General features: G+C 42.2%; 1 protein-coding gene and 1 long non-coding RNA gene across 4 annotated transcripts in view; one reads left to right on the forward strand and one right to left on the reverse strand.

The window, feature by feature from the left end:
- Positions 1–14,615, reverse strand: part of LOC118395541 (phospholipid-transporting ATPase ABCA1-like) — a 45,044-nt gene extending 30,429 nt beyond the window's left edge. For both annotated transcript variants that reach the window (XM_052464672.1, XM_052464671.1), the window contains exons 1-6: positions 14,455–14,615; positions 12,117–12,222; positions 10,301–10,394; positions 6,491–6,632; positions 6,127–6,245; positions 385–506 (exon numbers count right to left, since the gene is read on the reverse strand). In XM_052464672.1, coding sequence (XP_052320632.1) covers positions 385–506; positions 6,127–6,245; positions 6,491–6,632; positions 10,301–10,394; positions 12,117–12,182 — 543 coding nt within the window. In that variant the 5' untranslated portion in view covers positions 12,183–12,222; positions 14,455–14,615. The remainder of the gene's footprint in view (positions 1–384; positions 507–6,126; positions 6,246–6,490; positions 6,633–10,300; positions 10,395–12,116; positions 12,223–14,454) is intronic.
- Positions 521–4,376, forward strand: LOC127907938 (uncharacterized). Of its 2 annotated transcripts, none has more exons than XR_008065614.1 (3): positions 521–1,927; positions 2,084–2,161; positions 2,240–4,376. It is a non-coding gene; the product is annotated as an uncharacterized LOC127907938 (long non-coding RNA). The 2 variants fall into 2 exon arrangements; XR_008065615.1 differs by having other exon boundaries at positions 521–1,693; positions 1,850–1,927; positions 2,084–4,376.
- Positions 14,616–15,062: the final 447 nt, after the last annotated feature.

The following is a 15,062-nucleotide window of genomic DNA, read 5'->3' on the forward strand; positions in this document are numbered from 1 at the left end:
TATATATATATACATATATATATATATACATATATATATATATATACATATATATATATATATATATATATATATATATATATACATATATATATATATATATATATATATATATATATATATATATACATATATATATAGATATATATATACACATATATATAGATATATATATATATATTTATATATATATAAATATAAATAAATAAATATATATATATATATATATATATATATATATTTATATATATATAGTTACAGCGTGTTAGATGCCAGCAAACCAAGGTCATGGCATGCATGACTGCCTTTAAAAAGGTATTTGATGTGGTGACAAACAGAAAGGAGAAGCCTTCTCTTTTCTCCTCACACAGTGAATATGTTTACCTTCTCTAGATTGAGGTCAGCCTCCACAATCTGCTGGACGGCGTGATGGGATAGGGAGGCGTTGCGATGCAGGAACGACGACAAGGTCTCCTTATCGCGGAGAAAGTCCTTCAGCTTGAAACCTTGAATGGGATGATGGAATGCACATTCAACAGACTGACTAGGAACACCGCGCTGCATACTTAGAAACGGATCTATTTAAAAGACAGAAATGTGTTTTTATGGATACAATTGTGATTTAGCATCGAAACTCATCGTCTTGAATAAAAAGATTATAGTCTATTATCTGGGGAAACTCCAAATACACAGTGTTCTTTGGATGAAAACTGTAAAGTTCTCAATAATATGGTATTGTTGATATATTATACTAATATACTGGCATGGACAGAATGGAGTGATACAGTGAAGGGAGAGATATCATGGACCCAGTTTACCCTGAGGGCTATTGTGTTCACTGGGTCAAAACATTCCAGAGAAGTTATCTCCGCTTAAAAACCAGTTGAAGTCAGCTCAGCACTCTGCTGCTTCGCACTCCGTAGCCGGGGTTACTCTAGGGCGTTCCACTTTGGCCCAAATACTGAGCTAGAGTTCTGGGCTCCTCACTTTTCACTCTGTTCCGTCCCTCCCTGCCCAGCTTGAATTTGTAATCTTCTTATTTAAACATTAACGTCTCTGTGTTTGTGTTCCGTTAGTTAGTTAGCACAGTGACAAGAGTAGCTACCGGATACATGGTAAAGTAGCAACATTACCCCTTGGAGGGGGGGGGTACTAGAAGGTAGTTTCACCCATAACTAGGGCCATAACCCTATACTATTTGAAGAAAACTTATACCTACAACTTTGTCTGTCCCTGTAGGAGAACCCTTTTGGGTTCCAGGTAAAACTCAACTGGTAACACAAACTAGACAGGAAACACTTAGCTGCCCCAGAGGCTCCTGGGAGCAGGTCAGGGGGGACGTGGTATGTGTTGAAGAGACGTCCCCACAGCATAGAGACGACCCCAGTGCATAGAGACGACCCCAGAGCAAATAACCAAGGAGTGGTGACGAGCTCTAATCATCCTGACTTCAGGAAACAAGAGACTGGAGATGTGCCTTAGCAACAGTACTGAGTGAGAGTACTGCCATGAAAGACCAGAGGGATAGCCCCTAAAGGTACTGTCTGTCTGCACTTGGCCCCTAACTACTTAGTGAGAGTACTGCCATGAAAGACCAGAGGGATAGCCCCTAAAGGTACTGTCTGTCTGCACTTGGCCCCTAACTACTGAGTGAGAGTACAGCCATGAAAGACCAGAGGGATAGCCCCTAAAGGTACTGTCTGTCTGCACTTGGCCCCTAACTACTTAGTGAGAGTACTGCCATACAAGACCAGAGGGATAGCCCCTAAAGGTACTGTCTGTCTGCACTTGGCCCCTAACTACTTAGTGAGAGTACAGCCATGCAAGACCAGAGGGATAGCCCCTAAAGGTACTGTCTGTCTCCACTTGGCCCCTAACTACTGAGTGAGAGTACAGCCATGAAAGACCAGAGGGATAGCCCCTAAAGGTACTGTCTGTCTGCACTTGGCCCCTAACTACTTAGTGAGAGTACAGCCATGAAAGACCAGAGGGATAGCCCCTAAAGGTACTGTCTGTCTGCACTTGGCCCCTAACTACTTAGTGAGAGTACAGCCATGAAAGACCAGAGGGATAGCCCCTAAAGGTACTGTCTGTCTCCACTTGGCCCCTAACTACTGAGTGAGAGTACAGCCATGCAAGACCAGAGGGATAGCCCCTAAAGGTACTGTCTGTCTGCACTTGGCCCCTAACTACTGAGTGAGAGTACAGCCATGAAAGACCAGAGGGATAGCCCCTAAAGGTACTGTCTGTCTCCACTTGGCCCCTAACTACTGAGTGAGAGTACAGCCATGCAAGACCAGAGGGATAGCCCCTAAAGGTACTGTCTGTCTCCACTTGGCCCCTAACTACTGAGTGAGAGTACTGCCATGCAAGACCAGAGGGATAGCCCCTAAAGGTACTGTCTGTCTGCACTTGGCCCCTAACTACTGAGTGAGAGTACTGCCATGAAAGACCAGAGGGATAGCCCCTAAAGGTACTGTCTGTCTCCACTTGGCCCCTAACTACTGAGTGAGAGTACTGCCATGAAAGACCAGAGGGATAGCCCCTAAAGGTACTGTCTGTCTGCACTTGGCCCCTAACTACTGAGTGAGAGTACAGCCATGAAAGACCAGAGGGATAGCCCCTAAAGGTACTGTCTGTCTGCACTTGGCCCCTAACTACTGAGTGAGAGTACAGCCATGAAAGACCAGAGGGATAGCCCCTAAAGGTACTGTCTGTCTGCACTTGGCCCCTAACTACTTAGTGAGAGTACAGCCATGCAAGAAAGAGGGATAGCCCTGCACTTGGCTTAGGTGGTGACTATGCTGCGTCTCTGACCTACCAAAACAATAACAAGTAGGCTACAACAATACGAGGCAGACTGGCATCCAGGCTTGTCACTACTGGCCCTGGCTTCTGGTGAGTAATACTTGATAGACCCGAGGAGACTGATGGTTCACCTGTTCCCAAACCTCACTGACTCAACAAACAACCTACAATCAGACAAACAAAATGGCTGCCTTTTTCCAAGAATGACAAAAGACAGTTGGCTACAGATAACTTCAGGTTGATAGAAGACGACGTGGAACAAACGTACTGCACTACGTCGGGAATAGGGCGCGATTTGGGACACGGAGGACGACTGTCCTGACTGACTGAGTCTAACAACCTGAAAGAAGGAAGCTGCCTGTGGTGTTATTCAACAGAACCAAAACGGGAAATGAGAGTCTGGCTGATCTGGAACTTGACCGACCGACGGGGAAAACAACAAAGAATGTGGGACACGAGGCGAGCCAGACCACTTTGAGAAGGAGAATTGTGCGTGCGTCCGCGCGTCAGTGTGAAGAGAATAGTTTTTAGCGACCTTCGAAAGAACAAACGACTCACCTAGGAAACCCGTCAGTCAGTCAGTCTGGCTGACACATCAACCCATTACATTAAAGCTAGTTTTTGTTACAAACCCGAAAAGAGAAACGCAATCAGCATCATATCGATATAGAACATACAGTGAGAGAAGAGGAAAAGTCTGTGGATTTCATGAGATTAAAGAGAAGTGTATATGTTTCATGAATAAGATTAAAGTGCTTCTGTTGTGACACGAGGCACTAATTCTAACAAAATGAACTGTCTCCCCTTTGACATAATGGCACTCCACTGTAAGGCTTTATATAGGGGAAGGATTTTATAGAGGGTCAATGCAGAGCTGTGATCTGCTCCTAGACTCCTTTTACACACTGACGTAACCAATATTAAAACTGGCTGCTTTTCAAGTCTTGAAGTTAAAACACTGGTATTTTTAACACTGACACCTTTCTCCACGTTTGGCCAGACTGTTCACGTGACTCGTTTTAATTTGCCCACAACATAATTCTGCTGGAAGGAGCTGTTACGCAACAGTGTTGACAGGGTCTTTGTGACCTGAATATCTCAGGTAATATCTTAACTGTGCTCGAGTCCTCTGGAAGGAAGCCTAGGTGGGAAGTTATACCGCAAGAAGTAGATAGACGATAAATGCATGTTGGAGTGGAAATGTGAAATACCTTTTCACACCTTTTCTCTATCCAGGCCATAGTGGGGTCAGTGAGCTCTGTTCTGAAGCTATTCATCTTTTAGTGGTAGGCCTATATCAGTCTCGGAACTACTCTTTGGTTAGATATAGTATGGTTACCACAGACACAGTTCATTTATGCTCCTTTATGTAATAACGAATGACATTTGTTATCTTCAAAATGCGTCAGCTCGATGGTTTAACAGCGGTCTTAGCGTTAACCTCGATGAGGTGTCATGAGGCTCATCCAGCAGTTGATGTGACATAATAAGCCAATTCAACCAACAAAAAAAAGTCAATTAATAGTCAATGTCAGTTGAACGTTGAAATATGACATTGGTATAATGTTAATTCAACGCATGGGTAGACAATATGTATGGCAAATATGTAGGTGTGTGGGGACTGGGATACCTCAAGACTCATGCAAGGGAAAGATACTATCATCAACCTGATATCCTCGAAGACCTTTCCCCCCTCTTCCTGGGCCAAGGTCATGACATCCCCATGTACCTTCCACTCTGAAAATGGCCGCTCAGCAAGAGCCAAAAGCGAACATACAGTACCCATTGAATCTGTGGAGCAGTGTGCAGGAGGTTCTTTTCAATGGTATTCAGTTTTATCATGCAGTTAATACGATGACTTATTCACCATCTAACATGAGATGGACAGTAACGCGAGGGGAGACGAGAGCACATAATGATCCTCAAACAGGATGTAGACACATTCCAAGCCCAGGGTTGGTCCAATTCAGACACAGACACAGTAGTCAAAACATTAAAGGGCCACTTAGTTTAAATCTGTATCCTGTTGTGATGGGTGGGTCCAGGGAGGTCTTCCTGCCATTTAAAGAGATAGGACAGGACATGGGCGCTGCCCCCCCCGTTGGTCCAGCAGCAACCTCCCCACCCCAGGACTGGCATGGACTGATTACACCAGTGCTATGCCAACCATAGAAATCTAATTACTAGAAGGGACAAAGCCTGGTCCCATATTTGTTTGTGCCGTCAAGCCAACTCCCAGCAGATCTGTGACCAGGCTAACAAAGCCCCTCAGACCACCACGTTTTTTGACTGGATCACTCATGGGTACACTGAATCATAGAACATTTACTGGAATGAGAATGTCCATTCTAGTCATTCTATTTCTATGCTGCCAACCTGCACCCATTGCCCTCCATTATGAGCCAAAAGGCCCCATTCTGATTAGGGGCTGTATGGTCCCCACTAATCTGCTTTTCTTCGCATTAGGAATTTGGGTTTTCATGGAGGCCATTAAAATCTAAGCATGGCATTTGCTCTGAACTCTCTGCACCGTACGGCCCCAGGAAATCGAGGACTGAAACCGTCAAACAAGTTTCAAGTTCAGTACTATGTGCTTCAAGTGCACAACGTGTGTCCTACATCTATAGCTAGAAGGCATGTACAGATAGGTGATCATACCTACCTACTGAAAAACCAGGCTAACCAAACTCAGATCAGTATGCGTGCAATACGTCTATGGCTCAGGGCCTATGTATGCAGGTGGGTACAGGCTTAGGATCAGATTCAGTCACATCAATGTACATGCAGAAACATACATAAAATGTGATGTCATGCAGTACTTTAAACAATACGTACAAATATATACATCAGCGTAATTTAAAAAATATATATATATAAAAAAAAATGTACCTTTATTTAACCAGGCAAGTCAGTTAAGAACAAATTCTTATTTTCAATGACGGCCTAGGAACAGTGGGTTAACTGCCTTGTTCAGGGGCAGAACGACTGTCCAAATATATGGACGGTGCATCAATATCCATGTACATCCCACTGGGCACAGATGTCATTTCAACGTCTAGTTTCCATTTACATTTGGTTAAGTTGTCAACTAGCAAGAATTCAATGTGAAATCAACAACAAAAGAAAAAGACAAAACATTCCAGTATGTTGTTGACTTTTTGCAAATCCAATCAGTTTTCCACATTGATTCAATGTCATCGCATTGCATTTACTTTGTTGAAATGACATGAAAACAAAGTGGGTTCAACCAGTTTTTGGCCCAGTGGGATGCATCTTTACGTCTGTAGCTCAGGGTCTATGTACTGTGATCTGTCCTACCTGCCGTGTTGCCCTGTAGTTTCCTCAGAGCCCGCACCAGAACTTTGTAGCCCTCGAAGCTCTTGTCATTCTGGCTGTAGAGGAGGATCTTCTTGGCATCGATGAACAGACGGGAGATTCTGTGTTTCATAGAGAGACGAATAGACGATGTGAGGAACAACGGTGGTAAAACACACATGCGGATCCTCTGGGGTTGAGGGTCTGAAAGGGGGAACAATGCTCCTTGTGGCATGGTCCATTATTTCAATGTTTTAATGTCTTAGCTGACATGGTTTACTTGGTTGTTTGTCATAGACATGACTAATCAAATCATTCTATCAACTCAGGCAATGTTAAAGGGTTAGTTTACCCGGCATGAACTCACATAGAATCGTTGAAGTTGCCCACCAGCCCTGGGGTCTCTCCTGGTGTGGGGTGGCGGAAGCAGGGGTTGTTGGCGTTGCAGATGATCCCTTGTACCCAGGGCAAGGTGCCCGCCGAGGGCATGGCCTTGTTGGGGAAATGGCCTGGGGGGGGGGGGAATAGAGAAGTTCAATGATCGGCACCACTCTATGTCACAATATCTCCCTATGAAACTGCCCAGACGGCCACTGAAGTCAAATGATTAGGTTGGGTAATTGTGGAACTTCAGTCAGTCACCCAACATTTCACAATGGCAGAGCAAGGAGGACTGAGTGAAACTCCATTTCAGCTTGGCTCAATTCAGCAGATCGAAAGAACAGCCAGGCGCGGACATCTTGTTTAGCAAGAGCACAGTACAACGGGGGAACCTGGAGTGGGCACAGGTTCCTCGTGTTCTCGGAGGAACTGTGTTATCTAGCAGAGAGACCAAGTCTGCGTCCCAAATGGCCCCCTATTCCACAGGTGCTCTGGTCAAAAGCAGTGCACTATGTAGGGAATAGGGGGCCATCTGGGACGGAGACCAAGAGAGACCGCCATTGTCCGCAACCTCAAACTCCGTACCATAGACAACAGTCAGACCCCCCGTGGGGGTATCTGGTGAATAATTGCCTCGGTGAACCACATGATTCATGTGACCTTTGGATGAGCATTCACTTTCAGTGACGAGTCAGAAGAGGTTGTCAGTAAACCATTATTTGCTACTGTAAAGCCCGGCAGATCGTGAAGCAATCACCTAGAGTGGGACGATACAGTGTGACCCAGTCCTGAGGTCAATACTGTTGAGTTGAGTGGGTGAAGTCAAGTATTGCTATCTACGGCCGAGTTGACTAGTGACAAGTTTAACAGTCAACAAAATGGTGACGTGCACATTCTGCAAAACAAGATGTTATAGAAGTATTCACACTTTACTTTTTTGTCAATGTTTGTGTGTGTGTGTGTGTGTGTGTGTGTGTGTGTGTGTGTGTGTGTGTGTGTGTGTGTGTGTGTGTGTGTGTGTGTGTGTGTGTGTGTGTGTGTGTGTGTGTGTGTGTGTGTGTGTGTGTGTGTGTGTGTGTGTGTGTGTGTGTCTGTGTGTGTGTCTGTGTGTGTGTGTCTGTGTGTGTGTGTGTGTCTGACAAGCCTACTGGATTTTTTTAAAGCAGTGCCATTGTAGTGACATTTGAATTGTCCTGTCACAGTCCACAGTCAACATATCATACACAGAGTTTGATAGTCTAGCCTACTGGCCTGCTGTCCAACCTACACTGAGTGTACAGAACATTTTGAACACCTGCTTTTTCCATGACATAGACTGCCCAGGTGAATCCAGGTGAAAGCTATGATCCCTTATTGATGTCACTTGCTAAATCCATTTAAAATCAATGTAGATGAAAGGGAGGAGACATGTTAAAGAAGGATTTTTAAGCCTTGAGACAATTGAGACGTGGATTGTGTATGTGTGCTATTCAGAGGGTGAATGGGCAAGACAAAAGATTTAAGTGTCTTCGAACGGGATATGGTAGGCACCAGGCGTATTGGTTTGAGTGTGTCAAGAACTGCAACGCTGCTGGGATTTTCACGTTCAACAAGAATGTGTATCAAGAATGGTCCACCACCAAAAGGATATCCAGCCAACTTGACACAACTGTGGGAAGCATTGGAGTCAAGATGGGCCAGCCTCCCTGTGGAACACTTTTAACACCTTGCAGAGTCCATGCCCAATGAATTTAAAGGGGGTGCAACTCAATATTAGGCAGGTGTTCCTAATGTTTTGTACACTCAGTGTATTATATATTTATTTTTTATTTTTTATTTCACCTTTATTTAACCAGGTAGGGAAGTTGAGAACAAGTTCTCATTTACAATTGCGACCTGGCCAAGATAAAGCAAAGCAGTTTGACAGGTACAACAACACAGAGTTACACATGGAGTAAAACAAACATAGTCAATAATACTGTCGAAAAATAAGTCTATATACAATGTGAGCAAATGAGGTGGGATAAGGGAGGTAAAGGCAAAAAAGGCCATAGTGGTGAAGTAAATACAATATAGCAAGTAAAAAATAAAAATAAATAAACATTGGAATGATAGATTTGCAGTGGAAGAATGTGCAAAATAGAGATAGAAATAATTAAATAAATAAATACAGTAGGGGGAGAGGTAGTTGTTTGGGCTAAATTATAGATGGGCTATGTACAGGTGCAGTAATCTGTGAGCTGCTCTGACAGCTGGTGCTTAAAGCTAGTGAGGGGGATATATGAGGGCAAAGGTATAGCCTTCTGACCTGGTGAAATACAGTATGTACATCCCAAATAGCACCATATTCCCTATGGGCCCTGGTCAAAAGTACTGCACTATGTAGGGAATAGGATGCCAATTGGGATGAAACCAAGATCTTTACTGGAGACCTGTATTGACAAGATAGAGATAAGGAGGGCAATAGACAGTATAGTAGCTATACATCCTTCCACTCACGTCCATACTGTATTGATGTAAACAAACATACTACACAGTCCAGTGTTGTTGGAGTCCTACTGGTATACATTTGAATTCAGGAAGTTAATTTAATGGAGATTAATTTACTATTGCTTTCAGGTGAATTTCGCAATAATTCAATTTCATTGCACTCTCTGATTTTACGGAAATAAACAATTCTATTTTAGCTTCTAACTTTGTCAAAACAGCTTTAAAATGTCAACAACGGGTTTCTCGGAGTTGACGTTTTCTAAGAATTACTATCATGTTCTCATTAACATTCTTTGACCGCGTTAATCAATGTGAGTTTGCCAAGATACAACAGGTACATGTTGAACACTGGTCGTTCCAGGAAAACGGCTTTTCTTGACTGACTCCATTGAATCAATGATCAATGGGTCTTTCACAATGTGGAATTCAAAGGAAGTAGAATTACACTATAAATTAAGTACCCTCAAAGTTGAGAATATATTATCTGTGTAAGTAACAAACTGTTCCCAGAGCTGTTATGGTGTACTACAGGAGTTTTAAAGGCCAGTGGGTCAATATATCAAATATTGACCAACTGAGTGGGATATTGACCAACTGAGTGGGATGATTTTAAGAAAACAGTATAGAGGGAGGACCTTGGCTTGGGATGAGGAATGGCAGGTAAGGTCACTAACGTACTCTTCTCTGCATTGACATTTCTTGGACAATAAAAATATATATATTCCTTTCCAGGTATTTGTAACATTTCCACATGTGTTCACTAAGTCCACAAATGTTCTTCCCTTATCCATTGTTCTAGATTCTAGAAAAATGAAATCCATTGAGACACATTTCTTGTGGGAATCTCCTGCCTTCCACTGTTCTGTTGTGACTAACTGTCTTTGATACGAACAGTAATGTCCTTTAAAAATGATGAGCTCTCTGTTTCCCTGAAGTATCTTTTGTCTGTATTGCTTTGCTTTCCAATGAGTATTGGACTCAATAAACAATAGTGGCTGATGATATAAAGGACAACTGTCTGGAATCCTGTTGTCCTCCATCTTGTGATCTCTGACTCATCTGACTACAAAGAATGGAAAATGGGAACAAATGATTACGGGCAACAGTATTCGGACCAAATGTCATGAGGCCTCTAGTACGTCACTACTTACCCAGTCGAGACACTAACATTATTCTTGAATTGCCTCATTATAACTGTGCAAATACACAAAGCTCGATTTGAGTCGATTTGAGCTCAATTCAAATTCTAAAAGCTTTATTTAAATTGACATAAGACCGAAAATAGCACACAGTGAATTCAGGCACTCTGTATGTGTGGGCTACTCACACTCATGTTGCTCGTAGGGCGGGTAATGCGTCCTCACAGATATGAGGATGAAGAAGATGAAGAGCGGCCATATTATCTCGATAACTAGCTGGAGCTGAAAGGGAAGTTCAGAAGGTCGATGAGAGACTGACAAATTCAGTCAGGACAAACAGCATTCAAACAGTGAAACCAATGCCATAGTAAGGAAGTCTGGTCTCCCTACAGAACAACCCATTTGGAGATTTCAATCATACAATCATGTGGAGTTTATCCGGGGCAAAACGACAGACGAGGAGGAATCTTTGAACCTGACATTATTTGCAAAGTAGGGTGGCCATGGATGTAAAAACAATTTGACGCAGAAAAATACTGAATGTTTCAGTGTCTTAAAGCAGTGGCTCCCAACCAGGGGTACTAGGAGAGGTACTTGAGAAGACTCATGAGACCATAGGCCTACTGGTAAAGGGGGTACTTCAAGGGTACTCCGGGCAGAGCAAAATGTACTTGGTGGTACAATAACTGAAAAAGGTTGGGAACCACTGTCCTAGAGTAGACAACCCACCTCTAAGCTTCTTTGTGTACAATCCAGGTTACCAATTTCTTGACTATGTTGGATGGGTCATTTTGATTCAAAGAGACATTTCATCAATTACTTATTACTTATTATTTTAAAACCTAGGATCCCCTTTAGAATGGACTGGTCCAGCTTTTCAGTGGAAGTGGGTCATTCCACAAACCCTTATTGGGGTGTCAGAGGCAGCCATTAAGGGGTTTATCAGCTGTTTTTGGTAAATATATTATAATCTTTATCCTAGCTCGGACTGGGAGTGGGAAGGGAGAGGTGTTGGTTGGGTGGACATATGTTCACAGCAGCTGCTGTCCTCCCAGCCCCAGACTCACAGAGCATCGGGATGGGGGATGGGGGATGGGAGACGAAAGGATGATTGGTCAAATGGAGGCCGGGGATATGTTCTATAAATGTATCTGGTTCTTAGATTCTTCTGAGAGATGTTGAGGTTTAACAGTTGGATGACATTATAAGACAAGGTGACAGTGTTGTTTAAAATGTTCCAGAATCCAAACCCTTTGTGTGGAAAACGTGCACTTGAGAGAGCACTTAAAACTCCTCCACGCTACGAGTCACCATCACTACATTGACTCTCTGCTACATTGACATCCTCTACGGTTTGAACATCCCCAATGAGTCAAATGATCAAGTTCATTCAAGTGTTTTTTTTTTACAATCTCACCCTTTTTACCAATACATAGACTATGCTATTATTTCTGTGTGCATTGGCCACACAGACGACAATAAATCAAATCAAATCAAATTTTATTTGTCACATACACATGGTTAGCAGATGTTAGTGCGAGTGTAGCGAAATGCTTGTGCTTCTAGTTCCGACAATGCAGTAATAACCAACAAGTAATCTAGCTAACAATTCCAAAATTACTACCTTATAGACACAAGTGTAAGGGGATAAAGAATATGTACATAAAGATATATGAATGAGTGATGGTACAGAGCGGCATAGGCAAGATACAGTAGATGGTATTGAGTGCAGTATATACATATGAGATGAGTAGGTAAACAAAGTGGCATAGTTAAAGTGGCTCGTGATACATGTATTACATAAGGATGCAGTAGATGATATAGAGTAGAGTATATACGTATACATATGAGATGAATGAGCAATAGTAACACATTGTATATTCTACCAAACTTCGTAGCCAATAAACCTTGTGTTTTCCCACGGCAACTTTCCTTGACATGCTCCCCTTATCTCACAGAATCTACGTGGGGTTGGTGGACTTTTATTTTGTAGTAGCTACTTACTGTCTGTCTCCGTCTGTAGGTGAAGTTCTTCCACAGCAGTAAGCCCAGTTGAGTAGAGACGGCCATCTCGCCTCAGGGACCTATCCTACAGCCGTCCAGCTCCCAACTGCAGAGCACAGTGACAACACAGTGAGACTCGGGGACCTTTTCTACAACTCTTGAGCTCCGCATCTGCAGACAACACAGCACAGTGAGACCAGAGAAGAAGGCTGTTTGAGTCCACTGGACACCACGCCACTCATAGGTCAAAGTCTAACCAAATATAACCATCAGATCTCCAATGGATATTGGACTGTATTAATCAATCAGAGCAGTTTCCAGGATTGGGAGATTCCGTGTCTGTTACAAAAAAACACACTGGGACTTTTGGATCTACAAACAGTCACTGGATACTTGGCAAGTGAAGGTGTGCCACCCACACAATTGCAAAAAAAAAAAAAAAAAAGACTTTAATATCTAAAGTACCAAATGTCCTCATGACATTTCAATTTAATCCAGCTATTGCAATGCAGAAATGAGCAATCACTCAAATAGCAAAAGGCAAATGTTGTTACTATCTATTTACACAAACAGCTGTATTGTTAAATACTTCCAGATGCAACAGAGTTTTTATGACACAAATGGGTCCCGTGTGGCTCCGTTGGTAAGAGCATGGCACATGCAACGCTAGGGTTGTGGGTTCAATTCCCACGGGGGACCAGGATGCAACAACAACAAAAAGTATGAAAATGTATGCACTCTCTACTGTACATCGCTCTGGATAAGAGCCTCTGCTAAATTACTCAAATTACATTTACATTACATTTAAGTCATTTAGCAGACGCTCTTATCCAGAGCGACTTACAAATTGGTGCATTCACCTTATGACATCCAGTGGAACAGCCACTTTACAATAGTGCATCTAAATCTTTTACTTTATCCTATCCTAGGTATTCCTTAAAGAGGTGGGGTTTCAGGTGTCTCCGGACTCAAATGTAAAGCACTTGCCGTTCAATCAATTATGGTGACGCAACACTCTCTCAAACAATTATAATCCCTTTCTTCAAGACAAAACTGTATGAGACGAGTGAAGGACCAGCAGACTACGCACGTAACATTTCATCAGTGATGTAGCCTATTCCGGGTGGGTGGATTTATAGCCTATTCATTACGAAACACGTTCAAAAGATGAATTGGGCAAAATCTGAATGATAGTCTACCTCAGGTCCCAGCGTAATGAAACAGATTTCCAAATGAACCGATCGTATATTGATTACATTTAAGGTTGTTACCATGTTTTTACGTTGTTTTTTCATTCAGCTTCATCGCATAACATAACAAACCACTACAGTGCAAATTGTAAACAACAGCCTCCCTCCAAATGAATCAATGCGGTTGCCTGGTGCAGAATTGCTGCGGGCTCCTCTAGTGTTTTAATGTGATTATTGCCATTTTTCACTCGTTCCAGATCCATATCATGATCATCTCTTTCCCCAACAGAAGCTTAGCCTGTTCTATTTTCAACTACGGTCTCAAAACATTCAGAATACGAAAATCTTAGAAAGACCAAGAACAAAATTAATCAGCGCTTTGATGAAACAGGCTATGACAAAAAAAAACACAAAAAAACGAATGAATAATGATATGACAACCACTATGGTCAACGATGGGCCGACAATAAAACATAATTGCTAATCCTTTTTGGCAAACATCTGCTACCTTTAACTACAACATCAAGCCTGCATCAATGAATCAGAAACAAACATTTCTTAAAACAATGAAAACATAATTTCACAAACTAAAGACGTTGCATTCTTTCATTGTACTCGAATGTCAACCATATAAGTGCAATATAATCATCGAAATAACTTCAGAACTTCATGCTGGATGTGTCATTGTTTCAAGAGGAAGGGGTTACTCTCGGTCATTCAGCGCAGCGCACTCTTCTATACAATAAACCGCAGTAGATGCTGTAGTGTAGCACACACACTGTATTCATCAAGCACAATACGGTCATATGCGATAAAGGACGTAACATACACTACCCACACTTTGTCATCTTACCCATCTGACCAAAACCTCATGAATGCATCTAAGTTATTCAATACATTTGATTGAGGATAAACACCATGTGTTGATTGTTGTGAACGACGTCGCGTACTATACAAGTGCGAAGGCAAAGATGCGCTTTTGTTTTGAAAATATTTACAAACTGAATCAAACATGCGCGACCATGTACATCCCTTCTGTAAAGATCAAATAAAACAGTTCCTTTGGGATGATGCAGGACACAATGCATGTCACCCACTGAGCAACTTAACAAAGAAACAACAAAAACGAACAAATAAAAACAACCGACCTTTTTCCCTAATGCTGCGAAAATCCAATTCTTCAATGTTCATAAATTGTAATTCCTTGAATTAGAAAAGGTCAAATGGACGCTTTTTTTATTCGCTTTTTTTACGACCGTTATTGTCTTCGCTACTCTGTGTCTCTGGTTCTGCCTTTTTTCTCCTCCAAGCTTTTATAGTGGCAGCCAATGCAGCCGCTTTCAGAAGAGGAAAGGTAACTCGCGGTCAAAAGGATACGAGGCTGTTTGTGTTGCTGTCTCCTTAAACGGGACACACGTGTAGAGCCCCAAGAAAAACAGCTCTTAAGAGGGCTACGGTGCCCTATACAGATATATTTAGGTATTGAATCCGTCCATGCAACGTATACAATCATTTTATGATTGTGTAATTGTCATATCTGTATAATAGCCACATTTTGGGTTGAAATCAAGTGCTCAGTCTTGTCAGTGGCCAGTGGGGACATAATCGAGGTCAATAAATACCATCATTCTATGACAGACTCTAAATGTAGGTTCAATCTGAAGGCATATCAGTTCACACACTTTATAAATATAGAATTATGCTTTACCCTTTTGAAATAGAATTCTAGAAGTGTTGGAACTTCAGATTGAACCTA

The sequence above is a fragment of the Oncorhynchus keta genome, chromosome 16 (genome assembly GCF_023373465.1).
Source record: "Oncorhynchus keta strain PuntledgeMale-10-30-2019 chromosome 16, Oket_V2, whole genome shotgun sequence".
NCBI lineage: Eukaryota > Metazoa > Chordata > Actinopteri > Salmoniformes > Salmonidae > Oncorhynchus > Oncorhynchus keta.